Source organism: Sapajus apella, unplaced genomic scaffold (assembly GCF_009761245.1).
Source record: "Sapajus apella isolate SASKATOON/1434 unplaced genomic scaffold, GSC_monkey_1.0 scaffold1, whole genome shotgun sequence".
Classification (NCBI taxonomy): Eukaryota; Metazoa; Chordata; class Mammalia; order Primates; family Cebidae; genus Sapajus; species Sapajus apella.
Window position 1 is genome coordinate 75,754,143 of NW_022436941.1, and position 20,880 is coordinate 75,775,022.

General features: G+C 35.7%; 1 protein-coding gene across 4 annotated transcripts in view; it reads right to left on the reverse strand.

The window, feature by feature from the left end:
• Window positions 1-20,880, reverse strand: part of IPO11 (importin 11) — a 209,311-nt gene that overhangs the window by 94,970 nt on the left and 93,461 nt on the right. For all 4 annotated transcript variants that reach the window (XM_032279909.1, XM_032279919.1, XM_032279928.1 and 1 more), the window contains 3 exons: window positions 16,596-16,709; window positions 6,891-7,006; window positions 2,382-2,458 (listed from right to left, as the gene is read on the reverse strand). In XM_032279909.1, the coding sequence (XP_032135800.1) occupies window positions 2,382-2,458; window positions 6,891-7,006; window positions 16,596-16,709 (307 nt within the window). The remainder of the gene's footprint in view (window positions 1-2,381; window positions 2,459-6,890; window positions 7,007-16,595; window positions 16,710-20,880) is intronic.

Here is a 20,880-nt window from a genome sequence, read left to right on the forward strand (position 1 = left end):
GCATGCCTGTAATCCCAGCTCCTCAGGAGGCTGAGGCAGGAGAATTGCCTGAACCCAGGCGGCGGAGGCTGCGGTGAGCCGAGATCGCGCCATTGCACTCCAGCCTGGGTAACATGAGTGAAACTCCGTCTCAAAAAAAAAAAAAACTAATCACATTATTTAGCCACCATGGTCATCCAACAAATAAAAAGAGAAAATGATTTTTTAACCAGTTATAATCATTTTAGTCCAGATTTGCTGGTTTTTCAAAGAGTAAGTCTATTTTTCCAGTGTGTCATTCATTATACATCAGGGACATTTTTGCCTCTGATAATCCCAGCACTTTGGGAGACCAAGGTGATTACATCACGAGGTGAGGAGTGTGAGACCAGCCTGGCCAACATGGTGAAACTCCATCTTTACTAAAAATATAAAAATTACCCAGGTGTGCCAGGTGTGGTGTTGCACACCTGTAATCTTAGCTACTCAGGAGGCTGAGGCAGGAGAACTGTTTGAACCCAGGAGGCAAAGGTTGCAATAAGCCAAGATCAAGGTCGCACCACTGCACTCCAGCCTGGGTGACAAAGCTAGACTTCATCCAAAACAAACAAAAAAAATTCTCAGCACAAATAAGTTCTTAGACCTCCCCCACAACAACAAAAAAATAAACAAACAAACAAACAAATAAATAAATAAATAAAAATCTGCAGACATTACCATAATAATGATGCCTTTCTTCCTAGTATTTTCCTAGCTAAATGCCCTCTCATGACAATATTGAAACTATTCGGTTAGTATACCCAAAGTTCAAATGAAGGAATTAAAAATGCTTCATTGAGGATCCATGAATGGAAAAAAACATACATAACATTTATAATACAGTTTCTAAATAATCAAAACAAGGGAAATATTTTACAGACTGAAACAGAATGAAAGGGCTAGTAAACAGACTATATACAATTCTGAAATATGTGTTTAAGTCTGAACCTACCCTAGTAAACACCCACACAAAACAACCTATAAACAAAATATTATTATCAATTTTTACACTGATACATATTTGAGAATGGTAGCTAATATATAACAGAAAAGTAGTGATTTTTTTATTAATTATCATCGAAATACACATTCAGATTAGAAAATGAATCTAATTAGATCTCATTCAAAAAGGCTACAAAAGAGATTAGCCCACTCATAGCAGGGTACCCAGTTCTTTGGTTTCATGTACCAAAAGTGTTGCTTAAAAAATATGAGGCTTCATGACTTCAAAGCTCATTCATAAGCAATATTTCAACAAACAATATAATTTCCTGATACTTAAGACTCTTTGGGTAGTTCCTTAGTTAACAGAGAGAAATCTGTACAAAGAGCCTTTGTGATCAACTGATAAGGCAAAATCCATTGTAAAATAAGCTAGATTAAAAACACAGTATATAGCAGCAGTTTTACAATATAGTCTTCTAAATAGCTAACGGAACTACTATCAAATGTAGGAAACTTACCAGGCAAAGTTCAAGCTCAATTTGTAATTTGTTTCCTAAGAACATATTGGTATTAAAAAATGTTTCACAGTGATATAATTTAGTGTTCACTTTTAATAAGCAGAAATGATTCTAAAAAGTTTACAGCAAAATCTAAGACCATCAAAACATCAGCAGGACATGGTGGCTCACACCTGCAATCCTAGAGCTTTGTGAGGCCAAGGTGGGAAGATCACTTGAGCCCAGGAGTTTGAGAACAGCCTGGGCAACATAGTAAGACATCACCTCTACAAAAAAGTTTTAAAAATTAGCTGGATGTAGTGATGTGTGCCTGTAGCTCTAGCTACTCAGGAGGGTGAGATGGGAAGACTGCTTGAGCCCAGGAGTTCGAAGCTGCAGTAAACTATGATTATGCCACTGCACTCCAGCCTGGGCAACAGGGCAAGACCTTGTCTCAAAACAAAAAAAACATGCTGTTAAAAGAAAGTCATTAAAAGGGGGAAAATTTAAAAAATAATAATAATAAATAAATAAATTAATAAAACAGACAAAAAACACCAATTGACTTACTTGTCAATATCAGGTATTAAATCAAAACGGAATGTATGTATGTTCTAAACATTGAGTACTCATGGACATAATCATGGCAAAAATAGATACTTCCGCCTACCAGAAAGCAGAGGGAGGAACTCAAGGGTTGAAAAACTGTTAGGTACTATGATCACTACCTGGATGACAGGATCACTTGTGCCCCAAACCTCAACATCACACAATATATCCATGTAACAAACCTGTACATATAGTCCCTGAATCTTAACTAAAAGTTGAACTAAAAAAAAAAATACAATAATATTTGTTTCAATGCCTCCAAATTATGGCTGCTTTAAAAAATCATTAGTAAGTTTATGCTCTAACACATACCAAGGAGTGGTGACATATTCTGAAATATACGAAGCAACTCCGGTGTAACACATGGGCTGTTTTCCAAAGTTACTAACCTAGGAAGGAAAAACAGGTGATTAAATCACTTTCCATGCCCATGTAAAGCCATTAACATAATGACTTAAATATTAAAAAGGTCCCATTTAAATGAAGAAAGATAAATGGATAATCAGTAAGTTATAAAAATTATCTAAGAAAGAATTAACCAAATACCTTAAAATAAAAACTTGTCTACAGATTATGTAGTATTTCTATATAAATAGCAAAGGTAGTGGAAAGTAACTACAGTTGAGCCTTGCAAAACATGGCTTTAAACTGCGTGGGTCTACTTATACCCAGACTTTTTCAACCAAATGTAAGATTAAAAGTGCAGTATTCACGGGATGCAAACCCAAGTTTACGGAGGGCTGGCTTTTCACGTATACATACACACAGGTTCCACAGAACTGACTATGGGACTTTAGTATGCACGGATTTTGGTATACGTGGTAGTCCTGGAACCAATCGCCTGTTGATAGAAAGACTCGACTGTATATACTAAAGTATCTATAATAATGAAATTATAACAATAAATCAAAAGTGTAACTATTACGAATTGGTCAAGGACATAAAAAAGTTATTTTATTGTTCTGATTTTCTTGATATGTTCCTCTGCCACATGTAATTGATATGTCCTTTAAAGAGAAACTAGGCTAATAAATTAGGAAAACAACTTATGCTAAATGCTGAATAAATATGAACTTAGTAGAACAAAGGCCAATTACAAGCCAATCTGACTGCATTAGCAGTATGCAACAATCCATAATATAATACATATACATGAAAGGTTTAATACAACAAAGGCCAATTACAAACCCATCTGACCACAATCCATGACATAATGCATATCCATGGTGGGTTATCACAGAAGTGTGTGGTTGGCCCAACCCTTGAAACAAGGAGAAAAACTATGATTGTCAAAAGAGCAGTGAGAAAAGGAGGGAAAAGCCTATTCAAAATCTAACATTGGCTTTAAAAACTAAAACCTGAGGAATAACCTGATGATGTTATCAAAACTGTAAAGAAACCCTGGCCTCGACGACTGGTCTATTTCCAGTTCCTTTTATTAATGAATTGTTCAAACGTACAAAGAATAGATTGATACATATCACAAAAATCATTCCAGTACAATAAAAACAATTTTAAAATTGTTAAATATAGCACTGACATAAAATCAAAAAGAATCACAAAATGTAGATCATAGAGCCAACTCATTAATAGAGGAAGAAATAAAATTAGATAAAATATTAGAAAAATGTTTATAATATTCATTAGTAGTGTAATTCACCACCAAGTAAAAGTTTATCCTAGGAAGTCAAGGTTCTTTTAAGAGAAGGGTTTTCTTTCTGAAGAGAAAGATAGAATCTTTTGAGTAGATGGCAAAAAGCAATCAAATTCATTTTTTTTCAATGATCATACTGCTTTTAATGAGATATGGCTGATACTGCTGACTGCTTACCAGTATTCATTACTATCCCATCCAATTTTCTTAAAAATAAAAAACTGTTTATACAAGGTCTTTTGCTCTAACTCTGGTTAAAAAATTTATTGCATTAAATGTTTATATTAAGATAGAAGGCTAAAAGTTGATGAACTAATTTTGTTAGAATGGAAATCGAATGACAACAAACCCATAAACCTAAAGCAAGTAGAATGAGATAATAAAACATAAGAGCAGATATTAATAGGAAACAAATATGAACAAAAAGAACGAAAGCCAAAGGTTGTTTTTGAAAAGACTAGTAACTGACAAAACTCTAGGTAGATGGATCAACAGGAAAATAAAAAGCCATGGTGGGAGATAAATCACATAATCGGTCTAAGAGTTTCACTCTATATTCGTGACCCGAAACATCAACTGGTACTGGATCTATCCCTAATAAATTCAAATTCCCATTCTTTAACATAACTACTTTATACCTTCTCTCACCTACAGACCTCTACCTTGTATATACTCCTAATTCAGCCCATTACTCCTCACTAAAGGTGATGCCTCATATTTTGTTAAGAAAACAGAAGCTGTTGGATGAACACCTTCCTATCTCATCCCATTATCAAATTTGAAAAACCGCCTTGGGCCTCCAGTTAAAACAGATGAAGTATTCCAGCTGCTACCAAAATTCAATCCCTCCACCTAAGCTCTCAATCCCACCCCTTTTTGCCTCCTTCACTTATCCCACTCTCTCAATCCAGCCTGACCCATTCCTCTAGATCTTACATTTCCCATACTACTCAGCTGTTGCCCCACTTCTGTACTCCTCTTAATAGTAAAGTCTCTCAAACAAGTTATCAGTGTGTATACTCTGTATGGACTTAACTTCAATTCACTCTTCAGACTACTCCAATTCTAATTTCTGTTCTTACCACTCCAGTGAAAATCCTCCTATCGCCTTCATGTGGCCAAATTAACATTTCTATACTAATCTTATAAGGAAAATCAGCAACATCTGACAAAGTTGACCACTCTCCCATCTTTTAGGAAATATTCTCCTCTCTTGGCTTGGTTTTCCTACTATCTAAGTACATAGCTCTTCTCTGTCTTTGTAAACGGCTCTTCATGTCCTCAAAATGTTGCAAGTGCATTAGAATTCTGCCCTGGGCAGAATGTTCTCTATCTGTCCTTCTCTTCCTAGGCAATCATATATTCTCAGGCATTGAATGCCATATCCAAAGTGTCAACCACTTCAGCAAACAACTCGTCTTCACAACAACCATGTAAGGGTAGGAATTATTCTTCATTTTACAGATAAGGAAATTGTGGTTCACCAAGGATGATTAACTTTTTCAAATTACATATATAATGCAGTAGTATAAATGGGATTGGAGCCTATGTTTGCCTGATTTCAAATATAAACTCTAACCCATTAAGAAAAATTCATGAATATGTACTCTGATTCTTTAGAGAAACTCAACGAATTAGGTAATTTTTTTAAATTGTCCTAATAATTTATTTTCATTAGCATGTAAATAAAGGCTAGGAAAAAAATTACCATTAACAAAGCAGTACATTTTTATTACTTTTTAATGTAATCCCTTGAAAATATATATATCTTTAATAAACACATTAATATATTGTTGGTAATACTAGTAAATCTGAGTCTAATCTCTAACATATTTAGATTTTTTTCTAACATTCAACTTCATATAGTATCTGCATGTTTAGAAAAAATTATTTAGATGTCAGAAATTAATATTTTACCTTATACTTTAGAGCAGAGGTGGGCAAACTACAGCTCATGGGCTAAATTCACCCAGGTACTTATTTCTATAAATGATGCTTAATTGGCACATAGCCATACCTACTTGTTAACGTATTGTCTATGATTGTTTTGAAATTGACAGCAGAGTTGAATAGCTGCAACAAAGATTGGGTGACTTAGAAAGCCTAAAATATTTAATGCCTGGTTCTTTACAGTACAAGTTTGCCAACCTCTGATCTAAAGTAATCTATCCTTATACAAATAGAAATGTTTGAATATAAAATATTTCAACAGGCTAATTTACAACTGAACCATATAGATGTCATTTAAGTTTGAACAACACCTTTCTGAGGAACACAAACCGCAAATTAGTAAGTATCCACCTAGTTAAGCTTTAAAGTCATTCAGCTCATATCCTGATAGAGATCATTATTACAATTTGCACCAAAGGTAATTTCCAAGAACCAAAACTGTTAAATTCTAGACATCTAGAAAAAACAAGGGAAGGAAGGAAGGAAGGAAGTTCCAAAGGAAGAGAGGGAGGGAAGCAGAGAAACAAATGTTCATTTCTTTTATGGTTGATTTCTATGATTTGCTTTCTTTAACTGCATTATCAATTTATATAATGGGATTTTGAAACTTTTCATGTATTATTGAAAGACTGTCTCTGGATAAAACTGTTGCCAACAGCTAAGTGAGCTTAATAAAGCAAAAGAATTTTCTAGCACAGTTGCTTATACACCGTGGGCAGTCGATAAGCCTCTGTAGCACTGAGCTGCCACAGAAGCACGGCATTTTTTTTTTTTAAACCTCTTAATACTGCATACTATTAATTTACTCAGTAAAACAATAAGTAAGACTATAAGTAGCTTTACCATTTGGGGTTGAGGTATAATATCTCAACGGTTGGTTAAGTAGTAAGAGGACCTCAATATCCTCCAAAAATCTCATTTAACAGATTAGAGATTGTAAGTCAGTAACTTTTTGGAAAAGTTACCACGAACCCATTTTACATGACAAATTTCAAAAGATGAAATGCAGCTGAGTTCCTGTTGAAAAGTCCCCCTTTAACTGTAATCCTACACTGAGTGACAGCTGCCCAAAAAAAGGAGATATATGCCCAGTTTGAAGAAACAGAGTTTACATTTTTGTTTTTAAAGCCTTATTACATGACCTTAACTTTACTGGTATGAGAGTAGGAAAGGTCACGAATAAAATAAGATCCATGGTGTTAAGTTTTTCCTCTTACCATAATTCTAAACCATCTTCCAGAAGATAAACATGTGGAGGCTGAGAAACATCTGTACTCAGTTGAATAACTGGGAGCAGGAAAGGGTACAGGTTCTTGCTGTCTGCTCCTAATCCCTATGGGAAGTATAAATAAAACTTATAAGACACTCTAATGTCCCATCCCCCATCAAAAAATTACCTATCATATAAAAAGTCCTCAAACCAATTTATTAAAAAAATGAATCATATTTTTAGAAAGGTCCTAATTATAAGCAATAGCAAAACAAAGTTAGTTCTGTTTATAATTGGAAAGGAAAAATAAAAAAATACTATTCAATTGCCTATTGGCAGTAAAAAATACATATGCCAAGGCTACACACATTTGTTCATTTTAAGAGATTGAGATTGCACATATAAGAAATATCTATTTTCCTTTCCCTGTCACTTCAGATGACATACTAACATTGGCATTTTAAATTCTATAGATGCTCTCACCTAAATAATTAATCTAAAATGAACCAACCCTAATGTTCATCAGTAAAATGATTAAATTATGAAACTTCCATATTCTAAAATACTGAGAAGCCATTAAAACGGATTTGGGGGATGAATGCCCCCAAATGTTCATCAGTAAAATAATTAAATTATGAAATTTCCATATTCCAGAATACTGAGAAGCCATTAAAAAGGATTTGGGGGCTGAATGCTGTGGCTCACGCCTGTCATCCCAACTCTCTGGAGGCCAAGACAGGAGGACTGCTTGAGGTCAAGAATTGGAGACCAGTCTGGGCAACATGAGAAGACTCTATTCTTGAAAAACATTTAAAAGTTAGCCAAGGCCGGACATGGTGGCTCACACCTGTAACCCCGGCACTTTGCAAGGCCAATGTGGGTGGATCAGGAGTTCGAAACCAGCCTGGCCAAGCCAACATGGTAAAACCCTGTCTCTACTAGAAATACAAAATTAGCCAGGCGTGGTGGCACATGCCCGTAATCCCAACTACTTGGAAGACGGAAGCAGAAGAATTGCTTGAACCTGGAAGGCAGAGGTTGCGATGAGCTGAGATTGCACCACTGCATTCCAGCCTGGGCACCAAGAGTGAAACTCTGTCTCAAACAAACAAACAAAAGTTAGCCAAGCATGGTAGCACCTGCCTGTAATCCCAGCTACTCAGGAGACTGAGGCAGGAGGACTGCTTGTGCCCTGGAGTTTAAGGTTGCAGTCAGTGAGTTATGATCCCACCACTGTACTCCAGCCTACATGACAGAGTGAAAATCTGTCAACCCACCCCAACAAAAAAAGGACGGGGGGATTTGGCATATAATTTTAAAATTTCAAACAAATACTTTTTAAAAGGTGCACAAGTGTGTACAACAATTCCACTCGTCAAACAATTTTTAAAAATATCTAGATATCTGTATAAGGTGTACACAAAAATGTTTCTGGAAGCAAATAGAAAAAACTGTTAATGATTCTTAGATATGGAAAGGAAAAAGGATGATGCTGGGATGAGGGCAAAGGAGTTCTTTGTTTTTACTTTTTAAACATATTTAGAATTTTTGTTAATATTTTTAATGAGTCAAGAACACAGAGATGGAAGAAGAAGAGAAGTTTTGATTTAAAATTCTAGTTTGCTGAATTAATGTCTTAGGGAAGTTGATTCAATATGCTACACAGTAAGTAGTTTGGAAGAAAACAAAAGGGGTAAAAAGTCAATCTGTAAAACATAATAATATCTGTAATTTGATGAACACAAAAAGGAAACCAAATAAATTACCAAATACCTCCTCACTTAAGAAGTAATTCAAATGTCAATATAATTCAAAGCATTACAATGCCACACAGTATATGTGTATCCCCCTTTTGATACATATACTACTAAGTTCAATTGTTGGGGTTTTATTTGCAATTCTCCAGCGTACAATGTATTATTTTTTTAACTATACACACCGCACTATATATTAAATCTCCAGAACTTATGTTAAATATAATTTTGGCCCTTTTTATAATGAAAAACCACTTGAAAGACCTTATTAAGGAGTTTTCTAAAGGAAGAAAACTATAAAAATGCCATTATTTAATAGAGTAGTACATTGGGTCTTAAAACTCACTTCAACTTCATTCTCCATAGCTCAATCTTTCATCAAACAAAAAAGAAAGAATATTAAGAAAAAACAGTCAAGTTCATTTTGATTATGAAGTAGGCTTAAAATTCCCTTGGAAAATTTATCTACTTAAGTGTATATTCCAATATTCAAAATATGCTAGCATTAGCTAAACCAAAGTAAGTAACTGCTAAACAGACACACTCCCTTAATCAATGCTTGAAGAGATTCAATACCTTATAATTCTAGTGGCTAAAAAATGTGTCCAACCCCTGGTATGCAGCTTGATGTAAACACCCTTTGGGCCCACAATAACTACAAGACATTGCCTACAATACTATAAAAGTTCAAAAATAAATGCATCAGTTATTAAAATAAGAAAACTACTAGAATAATTAAGGAGAGGAAAATTAATATTCTACTATAATTACAGAAGATGTAAGGAGAAATTGAGTGAAGGATACATGGTATCTCTATATACCATCTTTGAAATTTCCTGTGAATCTATAATTATTTCCATAAAAGAAAAGTTAAGGAAAAAAAAAATCACCCTCTAAATATTGGTCTTTCTCAGGCTACTATCCTTGTCTCACTTCTCATGTCCCATAAACACACTGATGATATACAAATCTATCATCTCTGCAACAACTGTCTGAACTCCAGACAATCAAGTAACTACAGTACATCATCTGTCAGAGGTATCTCAACCTCTAATACTGAGCCAACTTATTGTCTTCTCAACACACAGGTCCTCTTCCTTTATTTTCTAACTCAAGTGACATGAATCACTGTCTACCTAGTGGTAAATTATTATCATAACTACCTCCTGGTTCTTCTTCAGTTTTATCTCCTTAATATTTTTCAAATCTTTCCCCTTCTCTCCATAACTCAGGTCCTCATCATCTTTTTTCTGATTAACAGAGTCTCCTAATTAGTCTACTTGAACTTAGTTTTACCCACTGCCAAACCAGTGTCCTCAGTGGTGCCCTATTTTTCTAAAACAAAAATAAATTATCGTAATGTTTCTTTCTCTGACCTTCAAGAGATGTTCACTTAGCCTTCCTGACCAGTTCCTCTTAAACAAGCTCTGTACTCCATGTTCCTGCTCTACCAAATAAATGCACAGTATAGAAATCACTGTGTTAACATCTGGAGAAGGCTGACAGATGAACGATTTCAACACATGCATTTACTACTGTTCTTTTCCAAAGCCAACTAAAAGGATACAGGAGGAATTTTTTTTAAGAACTAAAACCAGAAATACAAAGACAGCATAAGAAGAGATGAAGTAATTCACTTTGGAAGCTGGAAAGAAAGACAAATGCTAAATGATTTAGCCAACTAAGAAACCTAAGCAAAAATCCATCAGGGGGGCAGATAAAGACAAACTACCTGACTTATACTACAGAAAAAAGACTGAGGAACTTATGGCACCAGGTATTTAGAGGGGGTGGGTGGGTGGGTGGGTGGGTGTGTGTGTGTGTGTGTGTGTGTGTGTGTGTACACGAGCACGTGCGTGCATGCATGCATGCATGCATTTGGGGGACAGAGATTTGAGGACAGTGAAAAGGAAGTAATAATAAGAGGACTTCTACAAAACGTTCAGAAAGCAGTTTGATGCCAAGATCTCATCTAAATATAGAAGCAGACAAATAACCGGCCCTCTTCTGAACCAGCATAAAACCAGCTATTTGTTTTCTGCTAAGACAAAACAGATGGTTTAAAGACAAGGAGATACCACATAATCAAGAACAGGGATATGATATAAAACAGGAAGATTACATCAGCATCTAACAGGCAAGAGACTGAGGGATCTTTCACTGAGGAAAGACCTTCAAAAATTAATATGAAAACATTCTCCTACAAAACCCAGCCAGATCATCCTAAAAGGAAAACACACAATCATGGCTGGGCAAAGTGGCTCATGGCTGTAATCCTAGAACTTTGGGAGGTCAAGGTAGGCAGATCACCTGAGGTCAGGAGTTCGAGACAAGCCTGGCTAACATGGTGAAACACTGTCTCCACTAAAAATACAAAAATTTGCCGGGCATAGTGGTGCACACCTGTAGTCCTAGTTACTAGGGAGGCTGAAGCAGAGGGATCACTTGAACTCTGGAGGCAGGAGTTGCAGTGAGCTGAGATCGTGCCACTGCACTCCACCCTGGCAACAGAGTGAGACCCTGTCTCAATAAAAAGAAAAAAACACACAATCAGCAAGCCTCCCCACCATACCACACACGCAATCCTTCCACTCAGTTTTTTTAGTGCCCACTCCTAAATTTACATAGACAAAATGCTGATCTTGAGGTTGGGTGGTGCTTCAGAGTTCATTACACTCTTCTTCCTTTATTGTGTATGATTCAAATTTTTCATAATAGAAAGTAAATAAGTAAATAAGAGAAAGCAACCAAGGATCAACAGATATGATTAAAATGTTTGCTATAAAAAAGAGAACAACAACAAAAAACTAAGTAGAAAACAGCACCTTGAAAGAAACAGAGACCAAGCAGAGATGAAAGCTTGGAAAAATGTATCATTATTATATTTGGTAATTAAAACACTGCATTCATAAAAAGAAAACAAAATGTTGTACAAAACAATTAGTCAGCAAAACAAAAGATTTCATAGGCATGAAAACATGTCAACACAAAAGAAAAACTCAATAAAAAGGCTAAGAGATAAAACTGAGATTCCCTAGAAAGTAGAACATAAGGACAAAGAGAAGAAAAAGCAGGAAAGAAACCAAGAAAATCAGACAACTGGTTCAGAATACCTATCCTGTAAGCAGCAAAAAGTTCAGAAAGAAAAGAAAAATATGAAGAGGAGGAAATAAAATAAAATGGAGTCATCTCCAATTCAGGAACATGAGTTTCCAGCTTGAAATGTCCACCAAGTGTCCAAAGCAGTGAGATGAAAAGACACTCACATCATGAAACTAAAAACAGGAACACACAGATGATCATACAAGTTGCCAGAAAAGGGAAGGAGAGATGATACGTTCAAGAATTAAGAATTTGAATCGCTCCAGGGTCCCCAGAGCAACTTTGGAAGCCTTAAGACAAAGAAAAAAAGTCTCCAAAATTCTGAGGGGGAAACTTTCATACCAGCCAAACTACTAATCAATGTGAAAATAGAATGAAGACATTTTCATACATGAAAAATCTCAAAAAAAATTTACTTCCCAGATATTTTTATAAAACGTCAGTGTCATTCATGGCCTCCACCAGAAAAAGAAAAAAAAAAAAAAAAATTGAAAAAAAAAAAAAAAAAACAAGCCAGGCGCGGTGGCTCAAGCCTGTAATCCCAGCACTTTGGGAGGCCGAGGCGGGTGGATCATGAGGTCAAGAGATCGAGACCATCCTGGTCAACACGGTGAAACCCCGTATCTACTAAAAATACAAAAAATTAGCTGGGCATGGTAGCGCGTGCCTGTAATCCCAGCTACTCAGGAGGCTGAGACAGGAGAATTGCCTGAACCCAGGAGGCGAAGGTTGTGGTGAGCCGAGATCGCGCCATTGCACTCCAGCCTGGGTAACAAGAGCGAAACTCCGTCCCAAAAAAAAAAAAAGAAAAAAGAAAAAAAAAGGACATGACATGACATGACGCACAGAAAACAGACATCCCACAGAAGGGATAGGCAGTGAAAGAAAATCCAGTTGTAACAGCTATGCAAAAGCTTAAGTAAAACCAGTTCAAACTAGAACACATAAGAATCTGACGTATCTCTTCAAGATGATCAAAGTAACAAAACAATACTGAGGGAATGTGTAGATAACAAGTGAAAAGCATAGGTTTAATTGCATAGAAAACTAAATGTACTAAGCAGAAATCTAAGATGACCACCTAAGGTTCTTGGCCACCAGTGTATGCACACCATACCCCATTCCCCAGTTATTCAAACACTAATCTAGGTACTACTGCGAAGAAATAATTTACAGATGTAATTAAAGTCCCTAATCAGCTGACCTTAGATAGGAAGATTATCCAGGTGTGCCTGACCTACTCACATAAGCACTTTAAAAGAGAGCATTCTCTACCTAGTGGCATAATAGGAAGCCACAGATTAAAACCCTTAGGGGATCTGAAAGTTGAGAAGCACACCATTGCTGACTTTGAACATGGAAAGGGCAATGCGCCAATGAATGTGGTTGGACTTGGGGATGAGAGGGGACCCCAGATGACAGCCAATAAGTAAACTGGGACCTTAGTCTTAAAAATCAAGGAACTAAATTCTGCCAACAAGTTGAATGAGTATGGAAACATATTCTTCCGCAAATCCTCCAGTGAAGAATTTATTCTGGCAGTCACCTCAATTTCAGTCCATTAAACCCTGAATTCAGACATGGCATGCTCAGATTTCTAACTTACAGTACTATGAGCTAATAAATGGATATTGTTTTAAAACACCAAGTTTATGGTACTTTCTCAGTTTACTAAGTAAACAAAATTATTACTACAAGGGTGAAAGTTGGAAGCACCATGTATAAGAAAGAAAATTAATCATGACATAATGATATATGCCTTGAGTAGTCTATACAATCAAGTATATTGGGAAGATGGAGGAATAGAAAGGACACAGGGGTACAAAAGAATTGCATTTTCATCTTCTACGCAGAGAAGTGAAGAAATAATGCTTACAATGCTTATATCAAAAATAAATAATATGTTAGTGTGAGAAAGACTGAGAAACCTATGATCTGGCTGTAAGAGTTGAAAGTAGATTCTTCCACCAAAAAGGAAATGAGGAAGAGGGGCAGGGTGCTAACACTTTCATTCAAAAAATCTTTAAGAACTAACTCCTTTATCAACATTAAAATTGATCAATATATAAACCTTAAAAAAAATAAAATGTACTGTATTGTCTAATGCTTAGGGAGCTTTACACATGCTGGTTCATACGTCTAAAACACTTTTCCACTCTCATTCCTAAAACACCTTCTCAAAAACACTTGTTGTTTAACACTATTTAACATCACCACAATTTGGGTAACATCTCCGTCAGGAGGCCTTCCCTAATGTGTCCCACCTCATCCTCCATGTAATACAGCAAACAGACCATGTACCCCAATGGCAATATGTTCTTAATTGTGAAAAGAGCAATTAACACAATTATTTAGTATTTCCCTACTCACCTACACAAAGAGCTTGTTCTACTCATTTCTGTATCCCAGTGCCTATTACCATGTATTACACATTGCAGGTTTTCAATAAATGTTTAGTGCATGAATGAATACCTACTTCCACTAAGGTCAACTATGCAGACTAGAAAGTTTATTTTCACCCAGTGACCACCCTCTACAAAGACTACCAGAATCTGGGTTTCCAGGTTTAAAAAAAATGAAACAAAAACATAAAGAAACACTACTATCTGTCTGTGTCAAAAGCCAAAAGATAGAAGTATTTTGTAAGAAAGGAAATTTACCAGTAAACTTATTTTTTTATTTTTGAGATAGGGTCTCACTCTGTCACCCAGGCTAGAGTGCAGTGGCGCCATCTGAGCTCACTGCAACCTCTGCCAACCAGGTTCAAGCGATTCTCCCACCTTAGCCTCCTGAGTAGCTAGGACTACAAGTGTGCACCACCAGAGCCAGCTAATTTTCGTATTTTTAGTACAGACAGGGTTTCACCATGTTGGCCAAGCCAGTCTCAAACTCCTGACCTCAAGTGATCACGCACTTCGGCCTCCCAAATGCTGGGATTACAGGCATGAGCCATGGTAAACCAGTAAACTTTAGTATAAGCTTCCCAAATGGCTGAAAATATATTTTAGCTACAGTCTCAACTCTGGTATTAAATGTTATATGCTTTATCCAAGAAGGGTAGATTACTACTTGGTTGAACCTTGCACTCTTGGCCTGTAAAAATATACAGGGTACTTCAATGTCATGATTAAAGAAAAAAGGTAAAAATTTGACAAGAGTTGCTCTGACTTCCTGAGACTACTTGAAGTAACACTGCCTGAGGAGATATAAAAGTTGGTGTTTTGTCACATGTCCCTCACTAAAGTCCCAAGTTGAGCTTAAAAATACATTTTGACAGAGATACTATCATAATACAAAACATCTGGGGTCATTCATTGCTCTATTACTTGTAAAGTAATCACAAGCCAGGCAGTAACCATCTTAGTCCTTATCCTCTTCTATAAAATGGACATAATCTTTATAAGATAACCATAAGCATTAAAGGGTAGACTGAAAGAGATTCTGGGCCAAACACTTATTTTCTAAAAGTGCTTTAGCAATGGAGCTGTGGAGTTATTGTTTAATGGTACAGCTTCAGTTTTACAAGATAAAAAGAGTTACAGAGATAGATGGTAGTTATAGTTGAACAACTTTATGGAAGTATTTAATACCACTAAACTGTACACTTAAAATTGGTTAAATTTGTAAATTTTATGTTATGTGTATTTTACCACAATGAAAAAAAAGGGAAAAGTACATTAAAAATATTTTGCATTACTATTTAGCTGACACTGCCTTAGACAGATATCTGTAACTAAAACTCATGCATAAATATTTATGGAGGGGCTGGGTACGATGGCTCACGCATGTAATCCTAGCACTTTGGGAGGCCGAGGCGGCTGGATCACTTGAGGTCAGGAGTCTGAGACCAGCCTGGCCAACATGGTGAAATCCCATCTCTACTAACAATACATAAATTAGCCCGGTGTGGTAGCCTGCACACGTAATTACAGCTACTTGGGAGGCTGAGACAGAAGAATTGCTCAAACCCAGGAGATGGAGGTTGCAGTGAGCTGAGATCATGCCACTGAGCTCCAGCTTGGGAACAGAGCGAGGCACAGTCTCAAAAAAAAAAAAAAAAAAAAAAAAAAAGAAAACATTTACGGAAAGAAATCTTCTAAGAAAAGTTTCTGGTATTTTTCTAAACAATTTTAGAAAGCTTTAGAGTAGTACTTCTGAATTGAAGGATACTTCTGAATTCTCCCCTAGTGAAAAATTTCTCAAATTTGTGGGTGTGGTCAGTAAAATCACTTGAGCATCCCCACACATATATTCTAACTCATGGCCTTGAGCTCTTCCCTCTTCATACTCTCACCAGACTACAATTCACTCTAATAACAGTTCAAATGAGAACTACATTCCGGTTCAAAGTTTCAGGTTCCTCTCTACCTTCTACACATCCCAACACTTCAAAGTCAAAATGTTTGAAATCCAATTCGCTCATCCCCTTCAAAAGCAACTCACGTGGTTTCCTACCTTCCCAAGTTATAACTGAGAAAATTTTTATTTTAAATCAAGGAAAAAGAGTGAAAACATAAAGTATGTTCAAGCAGAAAGGAAACTGCATGCATAGCACCATGGACTGCACAAACCATGAGTCTATCATCACTGGATGATAGACTCTACTACTACATCTAATAGAAGACACCTTCTTTAAAAGTGAATAATATTTTTCACATCCTCAAAAAAATGTCCAAAATAAGCATGCAAAAGTTGTTTTTAAATCTGTTTAGATCACATATGGAAAAAAAGGTAAAAGTAAAATGTGAAGTTTTCCAGTGCCATTAACATATATCACATAAAAACAATTTTTAAATGTTTAAAAGAATTTTTAAAAACCCACTGAACTAAAAAAACCCTGTGGAGAAGTGACTTACCTGAACAAGATGAATAAGTGTTGTCAAAATTGCACATCTCAACATATTGTGCTCTTCACTCTGCTTCCAAAGGAGGGGCAAATATTGTACCAAGCATCCCACATATGGTCGTATCTATCACAATATAAGTAGGGGAAGCAACAAAATTGTATTAGTAAAGAAGGCACTTTACTTTGAAAAAGAGTGAAAGCACTATTAAGTCCCAGGCAGCAAATATTTAATATTTACTAGATATAATGTATTAAGCTTACATCCTTATGAAATAAATTAGGCATCACATTAAGACCCAGGGCTCTATAGTAAATTTTTTTAAATAGTTTTAAACAAGTATCAAGTGTACTGAATGAAATAAAATTTATGAATATAAAAAAAATTCTTTAGATAACAGAAAATGCTATTATATCCTGCTTCTTTTTTAATAAAACAGCTTACCTAATTGGAAATTATACTATTGTTTTTTTAAAAAGTCAGCATTTATTCATTTATTCTACAAACGTCTTCCAAGTTTCAGGCCCTGAGCACAAGGCACTGGGAAAAAAAGGATACAAAGAGAGCTTTACAAACACTTACAATGAAAAAGGATAAGTGCAATGATGAAGGTGTATACAAGGTACGGTGGAAACACAGAGGAAGAAACCATTTTCAAAGGATAAAACTGCTAAACTCACTATGGATTAAGTTAATCAGATTTTAGATTTTACCCTGAAGCACAGCTGAGTCTGACAGTAGTTTCCTGAAAAACAAAATGGATCTACAATGATGCTGGACAGCGTTTCAAATCCAGTATTTGAAATTGCTATAATCTTAGTATCACAGTATTTCAAATTGCTTTAAGAGTATCCTTGGGGATGAAATAGAAACACTAGACCTTCACAGCTTCACTACTATCTATTTGAATATCATGGATTAAAATTTAAAATGTTCCCAGAAAGGGAGATTTTCTTTATTCTGCTAGTAAAATACTCTAAAAGGGTAACCAAATAGCTACAAAATTTGCTCCCCTCTCCTGGTGGTGGACGTGGTGGTGGGAAATGCAGAAAAGTAAGAAGTTAAATATTTGCCCAGACATCTCAGTAAGATATAAGTGAATAAACATTAAGACACAAACTACCTTATTTTCACATATTTATCAAGTAATACCTTATTTTCAAAATTTGACTATTATTTCTAGAACATGTGCTCAATATCACTAAGTATTCTATCTCAAAGATCACTCCAATTAGCTCATAAAAGCATGCCAATTAATAAGTAAAAACATTTCAAAGTATCTAACTCATTCATAATCAACTAAAAATAAGCATATGACAACACAATCTACTGATAAGGAAAATAAGGCAGTTTTGGTTTTAAATAGAGAGGATACTTTCCTAGAAATTTCAGAAAATAAATATATACTGTAAATCACAAATGGGATAATAAAAAACAAAGTACCCAGTTACATTTAAAATCCATAAAATATTTATATTCTAATCTTAGCTGTAATTAGAATATACAATGTTCTAAATTAAAATTAATGCTACAAAAACAGTACTTCAAGAATCATCACAGAGGCTCGGCACAGTGGCTCACACCTGTAATCCCAGCACTTTGGGAGGCCAAGGTGGGTGGATCGCTTGAGGTCAGGAGTTCAAGACCAGCCTGGCCAAAGTGGTGAAACCCCACCTCTACTAAAAATACAAAAATTACCTGGGCGTGGTGGCATGCACCTGTAATCCTAGATACTCGGGAGGCTGAGGCAAAAGAATTGCTTCAATCTAGGAGGTTGCAGTGAGCTAAGAGAGCCTCACTGCATTCTAGCTTGTGTGACAAAGCGAGACTACATCTCAAAAAACAAACAAACAAACAAAATAAATAAATCATAGAATGCCGTGAAAGATACAAAAGAAAAAAAAAAAAGAAAAGAAAAACACTAGGCATTAAAAATAGCAGAGCAGAGACATGAGAGCCAAATATATTCCAGTGGGGTAGGAGGATAACTAATGGGGGAAACTAAGGAAATCTGAATACTGACTTGATATTAGATAATAGTATTACATCAGTGTTAAGTTTCTTGAGTCTAATCACAGTTATAATAATGTAGGAAAAGGAGCACCCATCTCCTAAGAAGGAGACATCTAATATTCCGGAGAGTGTCATGATGTCTGCAACTAAAACAGAAATGGTTTTACAACAACGATCTGTACACGTGGACAGAAAAAAGAAAGCAAATGTGGTAAAACATCAGTAAGTGATGAAAATAAGTGAAGGATATATGAGTGGTGAGCTATTCTTATAACTTTTTTGTAGGTTTGAGAATTTTCAATGAAAAGAGGTGAAAGAAAAAATACGGTCCTTATAAAATTATGAATAGAATTATAATACAAGGGTTTTAAGGGAAGGCTAATTTCAGTTATTTGCAAAACATTTAAAAAATCACATAGAACTAATAAGAAAGTTTCTGCAGTCAACAGGGAAATGCACATCAAAACCAAAATGCAAATCAAAAATAGTCAAGGTGGCTATCACTAAAAAAAAAAAAAAGACAACACAAGTGTTGGCAACAGTATGGATAAACTGGTACCCTTGTACAACTGTTGGCAGGAATGTAAAATGTTACACCCGCTATAGAAAGTAGCATGGAGGTTCCCAAAAAAATGAAAACTAGAACTACCATATCTTCCAGCAATCCTATTAAATTATTAGCACTACCATGTTTATTGCAGCACTATTCACAATAGCCAACATGTGGAAGCAGCCGAAATGTCCATCAACAGATGAGTGGATAAAGAACATGTGGTAATGCATACACAAGGGCATACATATACTATGCAACCTTAAAAACAGAAGGAAATTCTGCAATATGGGACATTATGAATTAACCTTGCCAACAATATGCTAACTCAAACAAACTACTCACAGAAAGACAAACACTGCCAATTCCACTTATATGAAGTTATCTAAAATAGCCGAATTCATAGACTCAAAGAGTGGAATGATGGTTGCCAGGGACTAAGGGGAAGGGGAAATGAGTTACTAATCAACAGGCATAAAGTTTCAGGTAAACAAGATGAATAAGCTTTAGGGTTCTGCTATAGAATGTTGTACCAAAAGCCAACAATAATATATTCTACACTTACAGTTTTGTTAAGAGGATGGATCTCATGTTAAGTGTTCTTACCAAAGAATTTGGGGTGTTGGGGAAGCACTTTATGGCCTTATGAGTTAATTCATACATAGGGAAAGCTCCACTATCATTCACCACTGACAACATGAAAATCAAATATGTGACAATCTAACAAATGTTTTAAAGAGGGCTCTATCACTGGGATTAAAAAAATTACTCTAAGTCTCCAAAGACACATCATCTTTTAGATAAAATTTTCAATAGAGTATTTTATATTTCACAGAGGCCATTTAATTTTGTTATTTCACTTAGGAAATGCACAAGCCCAAAGACTACCTGATACCACACCTGATGATTACATATTTATTTTGACTATATATTTATAAGCTTTCTGTACCAGAAAAGTTAACTGTAGCTTTTCAACTACTTTCTCAAAAAGCAAAAACAATATTCAAATAATTGTACATTATGGTGCAAAGATGGTGACTTTACTGAAACTTCAAAATTAGACTGTATGTGTCAGAAAGCACTATTTTAAGATGGGGCAAAATGTTTGCTGCCTAATATCAAAAAAACAATTCAGGCCGTGTGTGGTGGCTCTTATCTGTAATCCCAGCACTTTGGAAGGCCAAGGCGGGTGGATCCCTTGAGCCCGAGTTCGAGACCAGCCTGGCTGACATGGCGAAACCCTGTCTCTACTAAAAGTACAAAAAAAGAAAAAAATCAGCCAGACATGGTGGCACATGCCTGTAATCCAAGCAACTCAGGAGGCTGAGACACAGGAATCACTTGAACCCAGGGGATCGGGGCAGAGGGTGCAGTCAGCTGACATGCAGCACTGCACTCCAGCTTGGGTGACGGAACAAGACTCTGTCTCAAAAAAGATAAAATTTGTTAACATTTTTTTAAAAGTTGGTTGCCTCATGGACAAACATCAAATTTGGCACATGAAAGAGAGTTGAGGGACATACGCAACAATGATAACAATGACAGGGTTGATCAAAGGTTAACATAGAAAAAAGTTAAAGAATCACACAACTGAAAATATTTTTTAACCATTTCCTATTTAGTGTAAGTTTTGAAAAGCAAAAACTTTACTGGATAACTATATCTAATTGTTACCTTCTGATGATACAGGCACATGAGCTGCTTAGGCTATTTGTGTTTCTAAAGATGAGTGTA